At 56.5% G+C, this 16,951-nt stretch overlaps 1 protein-coding gene across 9 annotated transcripts in view; it reads left to right on the top strand.

The window, feature by feature from the left end:
* The window catches only part of TBC1D22A (TBC1 domain family member 22A), a 220,408-nt gene that overhangs the window by 104,921 nt on the left and 98,536 nt on the right, over positions 1 to 16,951 (top strand). For 4 of the 9 annotated variants that reach the window (XM_025051054.1, XM_025051057.1, XM_025051055.1 and 1 more), the window contains exon 9: positions 9,845 to 9,920. The exons of the other annotated variants lie outside the window; for them this stretch is intronic. In XM_025051054.1, the coding sequence (XP_024906822.1) occupies positions 9,845 to 9,920 (76 nt within the window). The remainder of the gene's footprint in view (positions 1 to 9,844; positions 9,921 to 16,951) is intronic. 9 annotated transcript variants of the gene reach the window in all.

The raw sequence follows: 16,951 nt of genomic DNA, 5'->3' as shown, positions 1-16,951 counted from the left end.
CTCTGGACGAGGCCGTCAGCCACTCGGCTGCACCAAGCGTCCTGCGTAGAGCCTGCAGAGGACACACGGCCCAGCGGAGCAGGACTCCAGCCGGGAGCGCTTCCCGGCCTGGCAAGAGTATGTCATCCGCCTGCCACTCACACGCCACCCGCCTTGGCCCGAAGCATCTTTCAAGTGTTAAAACACAGACTCGCTAACGAAAAGCACGCTCCCAGAGACCCCCAGAGACCCCCCGTGGACGGACAGGCTGCACGCGGGCTGCTCCCAAGGTGACCGTCTCACCCCTCACAAGCAGCGTTTGGTTTCTTTGCTGGGGGACGAGTGGCATTCCTTGGTGGACTCGTGAAAGAGGGCTGAGGGCTTTGTTCAGGCCGCAGGTGTGTTCTCTGTTTTCTCTTGGTTTTGAGGAAGGGACCCCTGAGCATCCGTTTGCCCCAACTTCGGTTTTTGAGTTTCCTGTTTGAACATCTCAAACTCTGTGAAGGTTGATATCAGATGACTTTTATTCTGTTCTTCAAAGATCAAGGAGAAAATCGACTCATTTTTGCGAAATAGAATAACATTTTTTCCATCTTGCAACTACCTTATAGTTCATTGGATCTTTTTATAAGACATATTATCAGATCTTAATGATTTTAATTTCTTTCTGTATCTAAAACATTTGGCCGTTTTATTCTCCTAGGAATCATTTACATCATTACTCGTTAATTATTCCTAATTTTGGTAAAGAAAAAAAGAGACTAAAATAATGAGAATCGAAGAGTAAGAGATGGAATCTTCTAGAAGAATTATGTAACAGTGAAAGAAACCATCTCTTTTATATGATACTTCAGTTTTCTTATTGTTTCCCAAATGATCCCATTATCTTTCAAGAAGGTATAAAGGAAGTCTGGGGACATCTTTGGCAGTTTTTTCTTTTGAAGCTTTTATTGAACACAGTAGAGAATTTAGAATTTTTTGTTTGCCATTCATAATGACGAAGAGAGGAAAATTGGCAGAGGAAGGCTCTGGCCCATTATCAGACGGATCGGAGGGTGACCACAGAGAGACGGGGCGTGGCTCTCTAGATGCTGCTGATGGTGGTGAAATTCCTCACATGAGCAAATTCTCAGGCTGCGGGTCCTCAGCTGAAGATAGGAGAGGATGGGCTTGGGCTCAGGCATCAGTGAGCGCGCGGCATGATTCCAGGAACGCGAGGGAAATACGGTTTCTCATCTAGCTCGTCATTCGCCAGGCGGGACGCCCTCCACGACGTTTCGTGGCAAGGATGGTGACCAGCCCCTTCTGCTAAAAAGATACGTGGCAGCGTTCTTTCCCCCGTCATGGTGCTGGGGATCAGGCGAGGCGCAATGGATCGATGCCGAAGGCAGCTACGTATTCGGGAGGCGATGGGGAGGGGCGGAGGGAAGCTGTAGAAACGGAGGCGAGAGCCCGCGGTGTGGGCCGTTCAGCACCCGCGGCGTTCATCAGTCTGAACGTCCTTCACAGTTCCGCGGCAGAGGTGACTGTCCTCTCTTCCATGAAATGGTAAGCTGCAGCAGTTCAAACAGATCGAATTCCGAAGGCACGCGCAAGAGCCAGGAGTACCCAGGTGGAGCTTGTCAGAGATGTATTTGGAATCTGGAGTCAGGATCTTTTTGACAGTGCAGGTGCCAGACGAACCAGAAGTCACGACAGGCTGGAAACTGCAGCGATGACTCTGACCTGTCGTCGGTGTCTACGGTGTTGGTGTTGGAGAGACCCAGGTGCAGTCACGGGTTGGCGAGGGAGCGCTTCTTGCTTTCAGAGGACGTGGCTTGTTTTATATTGTCAAAACTAGGAAAGTATGGGCGAAAATTAAGTTCCTCATGCTTAAAATCTTATTAAAATTTTTAACAAAGTTTCCTTTACATTTTATTCTTAATTCTACAAATCATTTTTAAAATGACTTAAAATACATAAACATAAAAAAGACTTATTGGGCGCAGTTGACAAACAGCGATCGTTTTTCATGGCGTGCCGTGGGTTCGTGGAGCTGTCAGTGAGGCGTCTCCTGGTGGTCCCCTGGCATGTTGGAGAGCCTTCCGGAGTGGCAGCTCCGCAGGGCAGTGACAGGTGGGCTGGGAGGGGCACTCTGCCTGCCTCAGACACGGCCAGGCTCCCGAAAGCAGAGATAGTCCTTGGCTGTACTAAGACAGTGGGTGGCAGAAAGGCTTCATGTCCCCTTCCTGAACTCAAGCAGAACTGGCGGCCTGGCAGTTGGTGGCTGGCCCGGGCCGGAGGTGGGCTTCGTGGGCGGGCCGCTTCCTCTGTGGGGCTGGAGCCTGTGTGTGCATTGCAGGTAGCCTGGTGGTTTTTCCAATTTAAAACTCGGTGCTGTGAAGAGTTAGCTTGCAAGACCTGGGCCCGGGCCCGGGCCCAAGGCCCGTCTCCCTCCCCTTCCCTGTCCCTGGGAGGGAACGAGACCCGGAGTGACTCGTCATCGTCGCGAGAGTGCCCACTCCCGGTGTGTCAGGCTCCGCTCCCAATGTTTGTGCGCGTTTGACCTCCAGTGGGACCCCACATCAGAGCTGGGAAGACGGGGCTCACTGATGAAACACCTTGGCCAAGGTCATGGCCTTCCTGCAGGTGGGGCCCCAGGCCTGGGAGGGGTGGGTGGAGCCGCGGTTCGCTCCGTCCTTCCTGCCTCGCGTGCCGTTCGCCTGAGGTGCCGGGCACAGGGTGTCTGTTTGTTGTGCTTTTTTTGTCTTAACTTTGTCTTGAGGTGTTTTTTTCCATTCTTTAGAAAGATGTCTTATTGACTCCTCGGCCCCAAGCTGTCCCACTGCAGTCTGCTTCTCTGGGGAAGTTTCAAGGACCGTCGTGGGCAACCAGAAACGGCCCCGGTCCCACCGTCTCGGCTGCTTAGCTGTGCCGTGGCGCCAGCCACCTGCTGTTTGCTCCAGTAGCCAGGATTGAATAGTACGCGAGGATTCAGGCCGCATTAATATTTAAAAGCCTTTTCGGATCCGGAAAGTGCCCGCAAAGCCCTCTGCGTGTCATCTGTGTACCGCCTGTCAGTCAGGGAGGCGGTGGCGTGCCGGCCCCCGCCACGGGCGCTCGCTCCAGCCATCCCAAAGGCGTCTTGCTGAGAAGTCACGCTTTCCCTGACTTCGCTGTTCTAAACAGATCTGTCCCAAATAGAAAGGCAAATCAGTCTAATTACTTATGAAACTTTTCCTTGAGGGTGAGTGAATTATGGAGGAAAAATGAAGTGTCTGTCACCGGTGAGTTCATTTCGGGGCTGAACGTGAGATTAACTTCCTTCTGAAGATGAGGTGTGGGCTGCTGGGTGGAGGTAGGGGAGCCCACACTCGGAGGAGCCCTCGCCCGGCACCGCACGGTGGCAGAGCGCGTGCTTCTGGGGCCCAGCGCGGAGGGAGCTGGCATACTGATGGCAGCAGGAAGTGGCGTTGAGCAGGAGCCAGACGATTTCGCAGGTGTCAGAGCACGTGAATTATAAAGGGCAGAGCTAATCGCAGTGAGCGTAACGACGAGAGGGGCGTCTGCGGGGAGCTGCGTGCCTAGCGTGCGGCGCTGCTGCTCTTCACGGCCTCCCGTGGCGTTTGTCCTCGGGCCGATCCTCAGAAGTCCAAGGCGCGGGCCTGGAACGCAGCTGCCCCAGTGGTCCCCAGCCGGGGCGGAAAGCAGCTTTGGTGGTTTTTCTTCATGTGACACAAAGTTGCAGTTATTCTAAGTGAACAGAGACCAACTCAGGGAATGAACATGTCTTGTAGAGGAGGCTTTGAAGGTCTCCGGCAAGGACACGGTGCAGAGTAGTGGGCCACGCCGCTGCTGGCCTTTACGGAGCAGGCGTCGTGGCTGAGAGGGGCACAAGACCGGCCTTCCCCACGCCCATTCGGCCTGATCTCTCTGTGGATCCATCGATCGACTGGTCGTCAGTATATCCACCTACCTCCCTGTCCCCCTGCCTGACAGGAACCCGCCTCCCTTGTCACCTGTGTAATTCAGTGGCGTTTAGTGTAGTCACAGTGGTGCAGCCACACTTTACGACGGAGCCTCTTCAGAATCTGTGGTTTGGTCATGAATTTGGTAAGAATGGAATCCTGTCTTCTGGTCTGTTTCCTGTTCTAGTCCAAGTCCGCAGACTTATGAAACACGGCGGGGGTGCTGGAACATGGGGACCTGTGAGACCTGTTCTTCGCTCTTAGGTAGTTTGAATCTCAGGAGGGGTAGTGGTCGTCATCAGTCGTCAGTCATTCGGAGGTTATTGCTGGGAGCTGGAGCAGCAAAGTGACATTAGTTGCGCCGAGGTGGTGGCAGCAGCTAACTTCTTTTTAGCCCTTCGTGCCAGGAGCGTTTACAGAAGTTGTTGTTTGATCGCTACCCCGTGGAGTCCGCGCTGTTTTCATCCCCAGTTTGCAGATCAGCAGATCGAGGCACAAAGAGATGAGATCGGTTGATCAGGTCTTCAAGCTGCTGAATGTCAGTGCCAGGACCCCAGCCCGGGCCGTCTCCTGCGGTGCTGACAGCATCTGTCTTTCATGGGGAAGTGCGTACGTGTCAGGTGGATCCTGGGGGCCGCTGAGGTCTCTGGGCTGACTCTCCGGTGGGAGGTGGTGATGGCTGGCAGCGGGGCTCAGCCGTGGGCGGGTGTGTTTGCTGATGGGTTGGATGGAGGCGACAGAGAGGTTGGCTGGGGACGACCTCGCGGTTTGCCTTTGCTGACAGGGAGGATGGAGTTGCCACTGCGGGGACACGGGGAGCTCGGTCTTGGGTGTGACCGCTCCTGTCGCCTGCCGGACATGCCACACATCCAGCGTTGCTCTGTCTTTGCTGTCCCTGAGGTCTTTGTGTCAACCGTGAAGTGCAGGGCTGTCCTCCAGGGCGGGTGGCTCCCGCTTCCTGTCCCAGCCCGCTCTGTTCCCTGAGTCTCTGTCCTCATTTCCTGTATGGGCTCAGGGACAGTTTGGCGGCAAGTTCAGAGGACCAAGGCGACGAAGATGGTGGCAGCTTCGTTCAGTGCAGTGGTCCTTGCGGATGTACGCAAGTGACGGAGGAGGGTGGACGCCACGCTGACAGCAGAGGACAGCGCCTTCGACACGTCCTGCGTCTCCCCGACGCGTGTGGACGAAGCGGCAGGGGCCACGAAGCATCCCAGCCCCGTCATGCTGCTGTCGCTCTCCCCGGTCACCAGTGGGGCTTCGGTCCGTCGCACGCTCTGCAGATGTGTCGCTCGCTCACGTTCCGTGTAGATTTCCCCGCCGTGGGTTCGTCGGGGGTGCGCGTGAGCCCTGTGTGCGTTCGCGGGTGTGTGATCGAGGGTGCGCGTGAGCCCCATGTGCGTTCGCGGGTGCGCGGTCGGGGGTGCGCGTGAGCCCCGTGTGCGTTCGCGGGTGCGCGTGAGCCCTGTGTGCGTTCATGGGTGCGCGGTCAGGGGTGCGCGTGAGCCCTGTGTGCATTCGCGGGTGCGCGATCGGGGGTGCGCGTGAGCCCCGTGTGCGTTCGCGGGTGCACGTGAGCCCCGTGTGCGTTCGTGGGTGCGCACAGCCCAGTGCCTGTGACAGCCTTGGGCCCGCCTTCCACTCGCTCCTCCGCCTCGGACGCGCCCTCCGCAAAACAGAGACAATGCTTCCCACGTTTTTCCCACCGGGAGGTTAATGGCTGAGTCCATTATAGTGCTGCGAGGTCTTTGAAATAAAATCACCAAGTACATGTACATCGTCATTACAGCTCTAATGGTATTTGTTTAAATCATTATTATTGCAATAATACCACACCATTTTGCCGATGAAACACAGGGACGCTCTAAAGCAACAGCACTTTCGGGGCCAGGCAGCAGCGCCTGACCCGGGCCTTCGCCGCGGGCTTCGCGGTTCACGTGCTGTCTATATCCAGAGTGATCACGGGGCCACGGTACCTCCCGGGGCGGCGTGGGTGTGGGCGTGGGGACAGCGAGTGGACGGCCGTGCTGCGCTCAGCCAGGGGTAGGGGGGCTGTCACCAGCCTTTGGTGCCGGTTCTGTGCCCACGGAGCTTGACTGTTCGATCATGTTGTCATTAGGGCCCAGTGCCTTTTGTCGGCTGTCCAGTTACAGCAGGAGCGTGCAGTGGGCCGCATCTCGGCGGCGACGGATGGCCTTTTTCTTTCAGAGTCATACAAAGTGCATAAACCTGATTTACAGCCAGTGGATTTGTGCTGCTCGGAGCCCGGGGCCTGAATGCAGAGCTTTCTTTAGGAGGCAGCGTCTTTTCTTTAGGTGTCCTGACGCGCCAGACCCTGGGGACGTGCAGGCGGTGACCCGGGAGGCCGTGCTGCAGAAGAGAAATGGCGGCTTGCCCCTTCCCCGTTCATTTCGCCTGCGGTGACGTGGCTTCGGGAGCTGGAACAATGACCGCATTGAGAGCAGGGGGTGACGAGAGGAAGCTCGTCGTCAGTTTTGAAAGCTGGGTGTGTTCTGCTGAGCTGCTCAGCACAGGGCACGTGGACGTCCGGTGGCAGATGCCACCAGAGGCTCCATGAGAGTGCTCTGGTTCAGGTCTCCGGTGACCACCCTGCATGCCCTTGACGCTTCACAGCTCACGTGTCCGTCTTCAGCCGCTCCCTCCTCCAAAGCTTTCTCCTTGGTTGGCTCCTGGCCTTGCCACCCCTGGTCCCCGCTAGCATTTCCTCACCGTTCGTCTGTCCAGGGAGCCCCCACGATTGTCACTGGGCCCTTGGCACCGTGAGTGGTGGCGGTGGCTTCTTTGTCTTGGCATCTACATACTTGTCCCGGCCCTGGCCCAGGACAGGGACTCTCCAGGTGCTGTTGGACCAAATGGCTTTCGTGTGACTGCTCATCACCTTGTTTGTCACCCAGGAAGGGCTGACCCCGGTGCCTGGTCTCCTGGGACCGTCACCTGCAGCCCTTTAGTGGTCCTAGTGATTTACCTTCTGTCTCCCCTTCGAGAATCTGAGCCCTGCGGGCTGGCTCACATCTGCGATGACTCTGCAGCTGTGGGGTCAGGGCAGGATGGCAGAGCTGGTGCTTCACCGTGCGATGGCTGATGGAGGAAAGGCACAAAGTCCTGGTGGGCACAGATGCATCCTGCCAGGTCAGAGGCCTGGCCTGTGGGGACGGGTGTCCTTCTGGGTCCCCTTCGGCTGTGGACCCGGCCTGTGTATGATAGGGGTTCGGTGGGCGCCGCAGGCCTCAGGCACAGACAGTGCCCAGGTGTTCGGTGGCGGCCCATGTGGTCAGTCATATATGACAGAGGAGGCAGGACGCACAGTGGGGTAAAGAAGCCTGTTCACTGAATGGCGCTGGGAAAACTAGACAGATACATGCAAAATAGAATGAAACGAGACCACTCGCTTCCACCACGTGCAAGAACAAACTCAAAGTGCGTTGAAGACTTGATTGTAAGACCCCAAACCGTAATGTAAAACTCTGAGAAGAAAACAGAGGCAGGAAACTCTGACATTGTTCTCAGTAATCTTTTTTTCTGATATATCCCCTCGGGCAAGGGAAACAAAAGGGAAAATAAACAAATGGGATTACGTCACACCAAAAAGATTTTGCACAGCTAAGGAAACCAACAAAACAGAAAGACAGACCGTGGAATGTGAGAAAATATTCACCAGTGATATCTGGCAGGGGTTAATGTCCAAAATTTATAGAGAACGCATACAAATTAACGTGAGAAAAACAAATAATCCACTTAAAAAGTGGGCCGAGGACTTGAATAGACATTTCTCCAAAGAGTACATACAGATGGCCAATAGACATGAAAAGGTGCTCAACATCACTGATCGTCAGAGAAATGCAAATTTAAACCACAGCGAGCTGTCACCTCACACCTGTCAGAATGGCCATCACCAGCAGGACAAATAATAACAAGTGTTAGGTCGTGTGGGGAAAGGAGCCCTCACACACTGCTGGCGGGAACGTAAATTTGTGCAGCCATTGTGGAAAACTGTATGGAGGTTCCTCACCAAGTTAAAAATAGAACCACCTTACTACCGAGCAGCCACTTCTGGCTACTTATCCAAAGAAATGCAAACCACTAATTCGAAAAGATATATGGCAGCCCTGTTGATGTTCATCGCGGCGTTATTTATAATAGCCAAGATACGGAAGCCCCCTACATGTTTATCAATACACGTCTGGATAAAGTCGTGGTAGACACATGCAATGGAATATTACTTGGCCGTAGAAAAGAATGAAACCTCAACCATTTGCGACAACGCGCATGGACCTTGAGGGTATTACGCCACGTGAAATGAGTCAGACAGAGAAAGACAAATACCATATAATTTCACTTACACGTGGAACCTACAGAACAATATAAATGAACAAACAAAACAGAAACAGACTCACAGATTCAGAGAACAAACCAGTGATTGCTAGATGGATTGGGGGTTGAGGGGATGGGGTGAAAAAGGTGAAGAGATAAAGAAGTACAAATTGGTAGGTACAAAATAAGCACAGAGATGTAAACACGGCACGGGGAAGATGGTCAGCAGTGCAGTGAGTACGCACAGCGCCCGGCGAGGGCTGGAGTAATCAGAGGGACCACTTTGTAAGTTACGTAAATGACTAAACACTGTGCTGTATGTCTGAGACTAACACCAAATGATATTGAACGTCAACTGTAATTGAAAAATAAATAAGAACACAAAAAAAGGAAAGATAAGGAAAAAAGCCTTTTACATTTACCTTCATTTTTACCGTTACCTGTCTTCCTCATTTCTTTACGTAGCTCTGTATTTCCACCTGGTACCATGCTCCCGCTGCCTGAAGAACTTTCTTCAGCATTTCTTGTAATGTAGTGTTTGTCTGAAAAAATGTTTATTTCCTCTTTTCGTGGCACATATTTTTACTGCGTATAGAATTCTGGGCTGACACTTTTTTCTTCGAGTACATAAATGTCATCCGCTCTCTCGTTCTGCTTCGTTTCTGTGGGCCATTTGCCGTGATTATTATTTTGTTCCGCTTCTTAGAATTTGCTGGAATTCCGTAGAAGTTAGTCAGTTTCAGTGTTAACGTTTACTGAGTGTTTCCTTACGTCAGGCGCTTTGCTAAGCTTGGCTCGGCGTGGGCCTAGCCCTCCTCGCCACCTGCAGAGGGAAGCGGTGTTTTTCACAGTCTGTAGGTAAAGAAGCCGAGGGTCTGGGAGGTGAACTCATCTGCTCAAGGCTGCTTGGCCAGGAGCGGGCAGAGCCCCGAAGGCCTGATCCAGCCTGCCTTCCCGCCACTGCTGATGGAACTTAGCCTTTGCAGAAACTCCAGAGTCCGACTGGGCTCACCTAGCCTGGGTAAACGCCGTCACCGTGGCAGAGCGCACGCAGGTGTGAGGGCCCCTGCTCAACTCTTCACAGGCTGTGTGACTTTGCACACGTCCTGTGGCCTTGCTGCGTTTGTCGTCTCACCTGGTTTACAGGTGAGAGCAGCTGCTGTTTGCTCTGGGTAGGGTTTAAGGAGCGCGATGCGTGGCAGGTGCCTGGCGCTGCGGTTGGCTCATGAAAGCTTTCTGGGTTGCGTTGTGCTCAGTGCATATCAGTGAATTAATGACTTGGAGTTTTGCCCAGATTAGATTTTCCCGTTCAAGGCCAGGGCTGTGGCTCGCACCCACCCCCGATGGGTTCCCACTGCTGGGCTCATCTTTTTAAAGCACAGCCCTGAAGTGTCATTTCAGAGTGCGGTGTGTGGCTTCCTGTGACCTCCCGATTCGGATACAGAGTGCCACCACGGAGCCCTGGCCGTTCCCGCCTTGAGCCCCTCCCCACTCAGCTCTGCCCATGGTCCTCAGACCCTGTTCCTGGTTGTCCCAGCCTGTAGGCCTCTGTTCAGCCTACGTCCTTTGACTAAAACCCCATTCCCCAGGCACAGCTGTATTAAAAGCAACAAAACCCCACGGACGTGACGGAACGGAAAACACCTTGGAGCCAGAAAGCCCTGGGTAAGCGTTCGATCTTTCCACGCGTGTGTCCGCCTGCCCGCCTCTCCCATAGACATCCCTGGGTGTCCCGTCTGGGCTGAGCGCCATGTGAGGCCCTGGGTTCCTGCAGCGTCCCCGAGGCCCCCACTGTCTGGGAGCGGATTGCAGGCAGACGCGCGCTGAGCGAGATGTGGGGTCTGCTCTGGCCCGTGAGCCGTGTGCAGGGCACCCGAGCCGGGGAGGACCTCGGTGGGGGAGGGGGAGGGCCTGCGAGGCCGACCAGGCACACCGCGAGAGGCCCGCAGCCCGCAGTGACCACGAGGGTATCTGCTGGCGAGCGGCAGGGGCTGAGTCAGGCCAGAGGGACCTCAGCGTAGAGAGCTGGCGGGCCGGGCCGCAGGGCTCGGGCTCCGCCCTGGGGACGGAGGGCGCTGTGGGAGAGCGCGTTGCCAGCAGAGCGAGGCGCTTGCTGTGTGCGTCTGCAGAGCTTTGCTCGTTAATCATTCAGGCCCAGGTCACTGGGCTCCCTCCTCCGTGAAGCCTTCCTGGACCTCCCCGCTCCAGCGGGGTGGGCTTCCCTGCCTTGGAGGCCAGCGTGCTGTGTGCCTCGGGCATCCGTTAGGTGACTCTGTTGGGCGTCACTCTCCAGACCTTCCAGGCCTGCACGTCTTCAGGAAGGGGCAGGGCTGACACAGACACCCGCACAGCTGCTCAGTTACAGCAGCTGTGCAGCCATCACCAAGGGGAAGAAGAAAGGGGTGTGCGAGCGTGCGAACAGACTGCCCCCTGCCCCAGGCCTGCTGAGAAGTGTCGCCGGCAGCCCGGCGCATGGCATGGGGGTCGCGCTCAATAAAGGGAAGTACCGCAGGCATCCTTGAGTCCCGCCTTTCCTCACAATCATCTCTCAAGTTCAAGGGCCTGGAAGGGCAAGCTCCTCAGCGTCTGCTGCAGCCCCAGGCCCGCAGCAGAGGACAGGGGCTGGGGACACCGGGTGACTGTTTTGGAGGAGGGGACAGAATCCACAGCAGCTGCACACAGTTGGATAGTAACGTCTTTATTCAGCTGGACCAGAGTGAAATGGGTCATCCACCTATTAGAGATCTAATTGAAAATATTACTGTGCACTATAATACAGCGACTTTTTTCCACATATTTTGCATAAATTAGCAAAATGCTTCTGACTGTCACACCCAATTGAAATGGAAATGGCTGAATCCCAGTGAAGCCCGCTGCACCCACGGATGGCCGAGGGGCTGGGGCTGTCTGATCAGCTCTGGGAGCGAAGGGGTTACCCCGTAGTATTTTATTGAACCACAAAATGTTATTTATAACCCTTGTCAGGAGCAATTAAACTGATTGATGATTAAGAAAGTCTAATAGTTGAATAATAAGATGTGGTTCTTGACAGCTATTTTTCCTCATTTTGGAAGCATATTTTATGAGTCTAGTAAGAGTGAGGGATGCGCTGTGGGGTCTGCTGCGGGGTAATCACGTGCGCCGAGACGATATTCAGTCTAGCGTTACGCGGCACGTTACTTATGAAAACTTAAAACACCAATTATGATTTTTTTGATTTATTATTGAAGTGGTTTGTTAATTGTGACTTACTCGAAGCAGGGTTAATTAATACATATTGATATATTTGATTAAAAGTACACTAATGTGGACTTGAATAAGAAAGGTCAACAAAATGAATTATTTTCCAGCCACCCTGGAACAGTATTGTAATTCCAATCATCTTCAGATTGACTGGAAGTGCTTGCTTTGATCGGCAGCTGCTTAAGCATTCTGGACCGTTGGCTGTGACATTTCAGAATCAACCTGCCACGTGTGCGCGCTTTTTGTGGTAGTCATTTATCTTTAGGAACCATTCCCGAGGTTGGTGAAAAGCAAATATATAGTTAAAAAATTCTTTTTGGAAATAAGCAGAGAGGTTACAAAGTAGGGAACACAAATGACGGATAAACCAAGGAAAAGTCTAGCTTCACAAGTAATGAAAATGCAGATCGAACCAATAATGCAGCTCTATTTTTGTCTTTCAAATTAGCGAAGATTAAAAAAGATAATAGTGCTTTTCAGGTGAGGCGAGATTGACACCCCGTAATCGTGCGGTGAGACAGCCTTTCTGGGGAGTGCTTCGGGGCTCACCGAAAGCGCCGGTGCCTCCTTGGCTCAAGGACGCGTTCGTGTGACACATTCCTCGTGGGGGCGCCGGTTCTCGTAGAGGCTCGGAGCAGCCCGGTGTCCAGCGTGGAGTTAGTTTAGACCCGTGTAGTGCGCTGATTTCTAAGCAGCCTTAAACACGGTTTCATAAAGAATTCTTTTTCCATATGTGACAGTGTGACCAGGCTGTATATAAAAACAATAGGACATAAAACTTCCACTGGAGTCTCAATTCTGACTTATTAAAAAATGTGCGTATGTGTGAATGTTATGGGCTAAATTGTCACCCACACCCCCGCCCCCCATCTGTATATTGAAGTCCTCACCCCCAGAACCTTCGAATGTGGACTGGGGTCTTTACGGAGGTGATTGAGGTAAATGAGATCGTCAGGTCGGGTCTCGATCCAGTGTGACCGGTGTCTTTAGAAGAAGAGATCAGGCAGGTCGGGTCTCGATCCAGTGTGACCGGTGTCTTTGGAAGAAGAGATCAGGACACACACACACACACAGAGGGACGACCATGCGAGGTGACACACACACACATACACACACACACACACACAGAGGGACGACCATGTGAGGTTACGGGGAGGAGACAGGATGGTGGCTGTCTACAAGCCAGGGACAAAGGCCTCAGAAGGAGCCAGCCCTTCTGGCCCCAGAACTGTGAGGAAATGCGTTCCCGTCGTTCGGGCCACCCAGTCTGTGGGCCTCTGTCATGCAGACTGAGCCGGGGCACACAGCGGGCGTGCCAGCCTGAGGTCGCGGCGCCCGGCCCGGCACACTCCCCGGCACCTGGCTCTGCTCACACGCGCCTCCGTTCCCACGTCCTTCACAGGAATCACGCTCGTCGTGGCCGCATCGCTGGACGGTTGCTCCTCTGTGTCGTGAGCTGGAACAGCTCACGGAAGGGGGCCCCTTCCTCCTCCGGGGTCAGCCCGGCCACCCCTGGGTTAGGGGTTTGCAGTGGCGTTTGTCGAATGCCTGTCCAGCCCCAACGTCGCCTGAGCCTCGGGGCGCGACCTCGGGGAAGCCTGTGGAGGTCGTCTGTCGTCCAGGCAGATGTCACGTGAGGCATGGCGGCAGCGTGTCCAGGGGACAGCGAGCGTGGCCGAGCGGTGTTGGGGACCCGCGGCTTCAGCTGAGGCGTTTCTTCTCCCCTTTCCCCTCCCCCGTGTGAGGGGAACACCCCCTCGGCCCCGGGGGGCTCTGGGCCTGCTGTCCCCGAGAAAAGGGAGGTGGGGAGGCGGGGAGGCAGGGCACGGCCGCAAGGGGTGGGCAGGCCCCGGGGGTCAGGCCAGGTGGTCAGTGGGGGCCTCGCCCTGAATCCCCAGGCCACCCCTGGGTTAGGGGTTTGCAGTGGCGTTTGTTGAATGCCTGCCCAGCCCCAACGTCGCCTGAGCCTCAGGGCGCGACCTTGGGGAAGCCTGTGGAGGTCGTCTGTCGTCCAGGTAGATGTCACGTGAGGCGTGGCGGCAGCGTGTCCAGGGGACAGCAAGCGTGGCCGAGTGGTGTTGGGGACCTGCGGCTTCAGCTGAGGCGTTTCTTCTCCCCTTTCCCCTCCCCCATGTGAGGGGAACACCCCCTCGGCCCCGGGGGGCTCTGGGCCTGCTGTCCCCGAGAAAAGGGAGGTGGGGAGGCGGGGAGGCAGGGCACGGCCGCAAGGGGTGGGCAGGCCCCGGGGGTCAGGCCAGGTGGTCAGTGGGGGCCTCGCCCTGAATCCCCAGGGAGCCGTGGGGGCCTCGCCGCGCGTCGTGCCGGGCTCTCCCCTTCCAGCCAGCTGTGGTGCCCGGTACGCTCCCTGACTCCGGGTCTTTGGGACCCCCAGAGAGCACGCCCCCTTCCCAGGTAGCACTTTGGGGACTGATCTAGCCAGGTGGGAGGGTGCCGCTCAGCAGGGGCCCCAGGGTGGGCACACGTGGCCAGCTGAGCTCGGAAAGGCCACCCTGAGGGGCAGGGTAGCACTGCCGGGTCCGGCGTGTCCCCTGCTGTCCCCCAGGGACGGCTTGCCTCCCCCAGGAAGGGGGCGGCCATTGGCCAATGAGGTGTGACAGAGTGTCCCCAATAGATGCCGTGGGCAGGCCCTGACTATGATGAGCTCCCCACAGGGCACCTACATCTCCTGCCTGTGGGGGGCTGGGCCAGCTTCCCAGGTTGGGGTCAGTGTGTAGGGCATGGGGACATGCTGCCCAGGCGAGGGGCACAGGGCTCCTGGAGGAGAGCGACAGCCTGGGACAGCAGCCCCCAGGTGTTGCAGGTGCGGTGGCCTTTATTGTCAGTCCGTCCTGGGGGCATTCCGCCCCCATGGTGCTGTGGCTCCTGTGGCTCCAGGGAGGAGGACCGGGGGCATTTGAGGACCCTGGTCGGCCCGTTGGCTCCTCCGGTTCCTGGAGGCTGAGGGCTGCCCAGCTCCTGGGGCACAGCCCGTGCCACACAGCCCCTTCTCAACCTCTCCCCGAGTCCGTGGTCTCACTGCAGCCAGCACCTTAGCTCTGTCCATCCCGCGGCTGCTCAGCCATCTGTCAGCACGTTGGGGAACACAAGGGCCGCCTGTGGGCGGGTTCCCGCCTGCCTCCGGCTGGGTGGCGTTCTTGCTGTCGGGTGCCGTGATTTATGGGCAGTTCCAGCTGTCCCACGTGTTCATTCAGAACCCTCCTTCGGCCCCTGTCTCCGCAGAGTCCCAGGCTCAGCTGGCGACAGGCTCTTCCCCAGTCCCGGGTCCCCAGAGCACAGCGGCTTCGAGGCTCCTTGAGAGTTGGCATTGGGCATTCGCCTCGCCTGTGGGCGAGCTGAACTCGAGGGCGTAAGCGACTGTCTCTCGGGACAGAGCCCTCCCTGCCGGCTGCCCCGAAGGAGCCCGTCAGCCTCTGGCCCCTGTGGGCCCAGCCCGTGGCTGCCCGGTGCTGGGGTTCTTGGGTGAAATGCACAGAAATCTCTAGTTTCTGCCGCAGGCCCTTCTTCTACCCGAGCGAAGCCTGAAGCCGTCCTAATCAGGTATGGAACCGGCCAGGCACTGGTGAGGCCCCGGGGGCAGCTGTGATGTCGGGGGCGTGTTCCCACGGAGCCTTTCTTGCTGGCCCTGGCTCTCCCAGAGTGGCCCGCGGGCCTCGGGGTGGCGCCTGTACTTCCCGGCAAGGAAGCACGAGGACCGTGAATGGTGAGGGGTGATTCGGGGTCTGTGCGGACTCGCGTAAGTCCGCTGCGTCACTGCCTGGCACGGAGGAGATGCCAGGAGCAGGTGGGGTGCAGATGGTGGGCTGGTGTGAGGCTGAGCGCGAGAGAGACGTGCCCTGGGGGCCTGGACAGGCACCGCCACAGGCATGGTGCCCCCAGACCCTCCGGCCAGGGAACGGTGTGTCCGTGAGCTTCGGCCTGTCACTTAGGCCTGTGAGCTCTGTAGGTCCCAGGTCTGTGAGGCCCGCAGGGGCCCAGGCTGCCCCCGCATCGCCACACCACAGATGGGGGACCCTGAAGGGAAAGGCCCTCGTCCCTTCCACGGCCGGGGCCTTGCTTCCCCCCTCCCCCACCCCTCCGTCCTTGCCATGAGTCCCGCATCCACAAGCTCACCCTGCACCGTGTCTGCTCGGGTCTCGGGGCACCAGGACCCCTCCGTGCTCTGCCCCCACGTCTTTGATCTGCGGTCAGTTCACAGTAACCGGCATAGTTGTTCTCCGGCGTGCTTCACGGTTCTCTGGCACATTGGATGTGTCATGCCCCTCTGGGCGTTGGCACGGGCGGGCTCGTCGGCCTCTGCTTGTTCTCGTGGCCTGTGGCAGGGCCGCCTTCTCGGTCTCTGCGGCGCCCTGGTCCTTTGAGCCGACTCTGGTCAGCCTTCTTGGCGCGGCCCCGCACCTCTGAAGGAGCCTCCGTTAGGTCATCGGGCCCCGTTTGAATTTTCCTGCCGCACAGAGAGCCTCTCTCAGAGCCCCGGCTCCTGGCCATGCAGGACGCTGTCACAGGAGGCGTCCGTCAGCTCTCACACAGGTGGCCGCTGGCCGCTGATGAGCAGGCGGAAAGCCACTCAGCAGTCTCTGCCGAATTCCTTTCTTGCCCGCCTCTAAGGGAGCTTGCGCGTCGGCGCCCCCGTCACTGGCCGTGTGGCATGGCGTGTGTCGCCCGGACAGACGGTGTGTGTCAGCAGCAGTGTTGGACCGTGTCAGAAATCTGTGTTGTCTTGGCATCTTTTAATCCTTGGCCCAAAGACCCTGCAGCTGACCTGCAGTGTTTGGGGCCAGGCAGCCCCCGTCGGCACCGCGCGCCCGCCGCTGAACACACAGACCCGCGCCCGGGGCCTTGGGCCTGAAGAGCGTTGCGTGTGACAAGTGGGAGCTTGCAGGAAAGTGGCTCTCTGTGCACGTGGCCGCCGAGGTTCTGGTCTGGGTCCCCCCTTCATTCCCCGGGTAACTGGTGTGAGGGAGGTAGTGACCCTCTTCTGTCTCAGGTGGCTTTGGTATTGCCTTCCAGCTTCCAGACTGCCATCGAGCAAACACAGGCACCCATCGTACCAGCCCATGAAAACAGCCGAACGTCCTGAAACCTGGTAGGGATTTCAGAAAATGTGGCAGACGATTATCAGGCATCAGCCAAGTGCTTTTTAAAATTTGCCCCCGAAGTCGAATAAGTGCTGCAGATTCATATTAGGGTTTGGCCACAGCCAGCTTGTGAGGATTCCAGCCCCTTCAGATCGTAGTGCATTTCTGGGTCATTTTACATTCATAGTCCATGTCGCTTTTCAAGTCGACGTTTTAGGCCCATCCTCAGAGCTTATGCCTGTGTGAGACACACAGAGGCTTCAAGCCACTGTTCACTTGTAGTTGAGTTTCTGGATTTCTGCATGGCTTAAAACGTCCCATGGCTGTCTCCTGACTTTCGCAGCGTGACCACGACAG

This window comes from Pteropus alecto, unplaced genomic scaffold (assembly GCF_000325575.1).
Source record: "Pteropus alecto unplaced genomic scaffold, ASM32557v1 scaffold118, whole genome shotgun sequence".
Taxonomy (NCBI): domain Eukaryota; kingdom Metazoa; phylum Chordata; class Mammalia; order Chiroptera; family Pteropodidae; genus Pteropus; species Pteropus alecto.
This window is presented reverse-complemented; position numbering and strand designations above follow the sequence as displayed.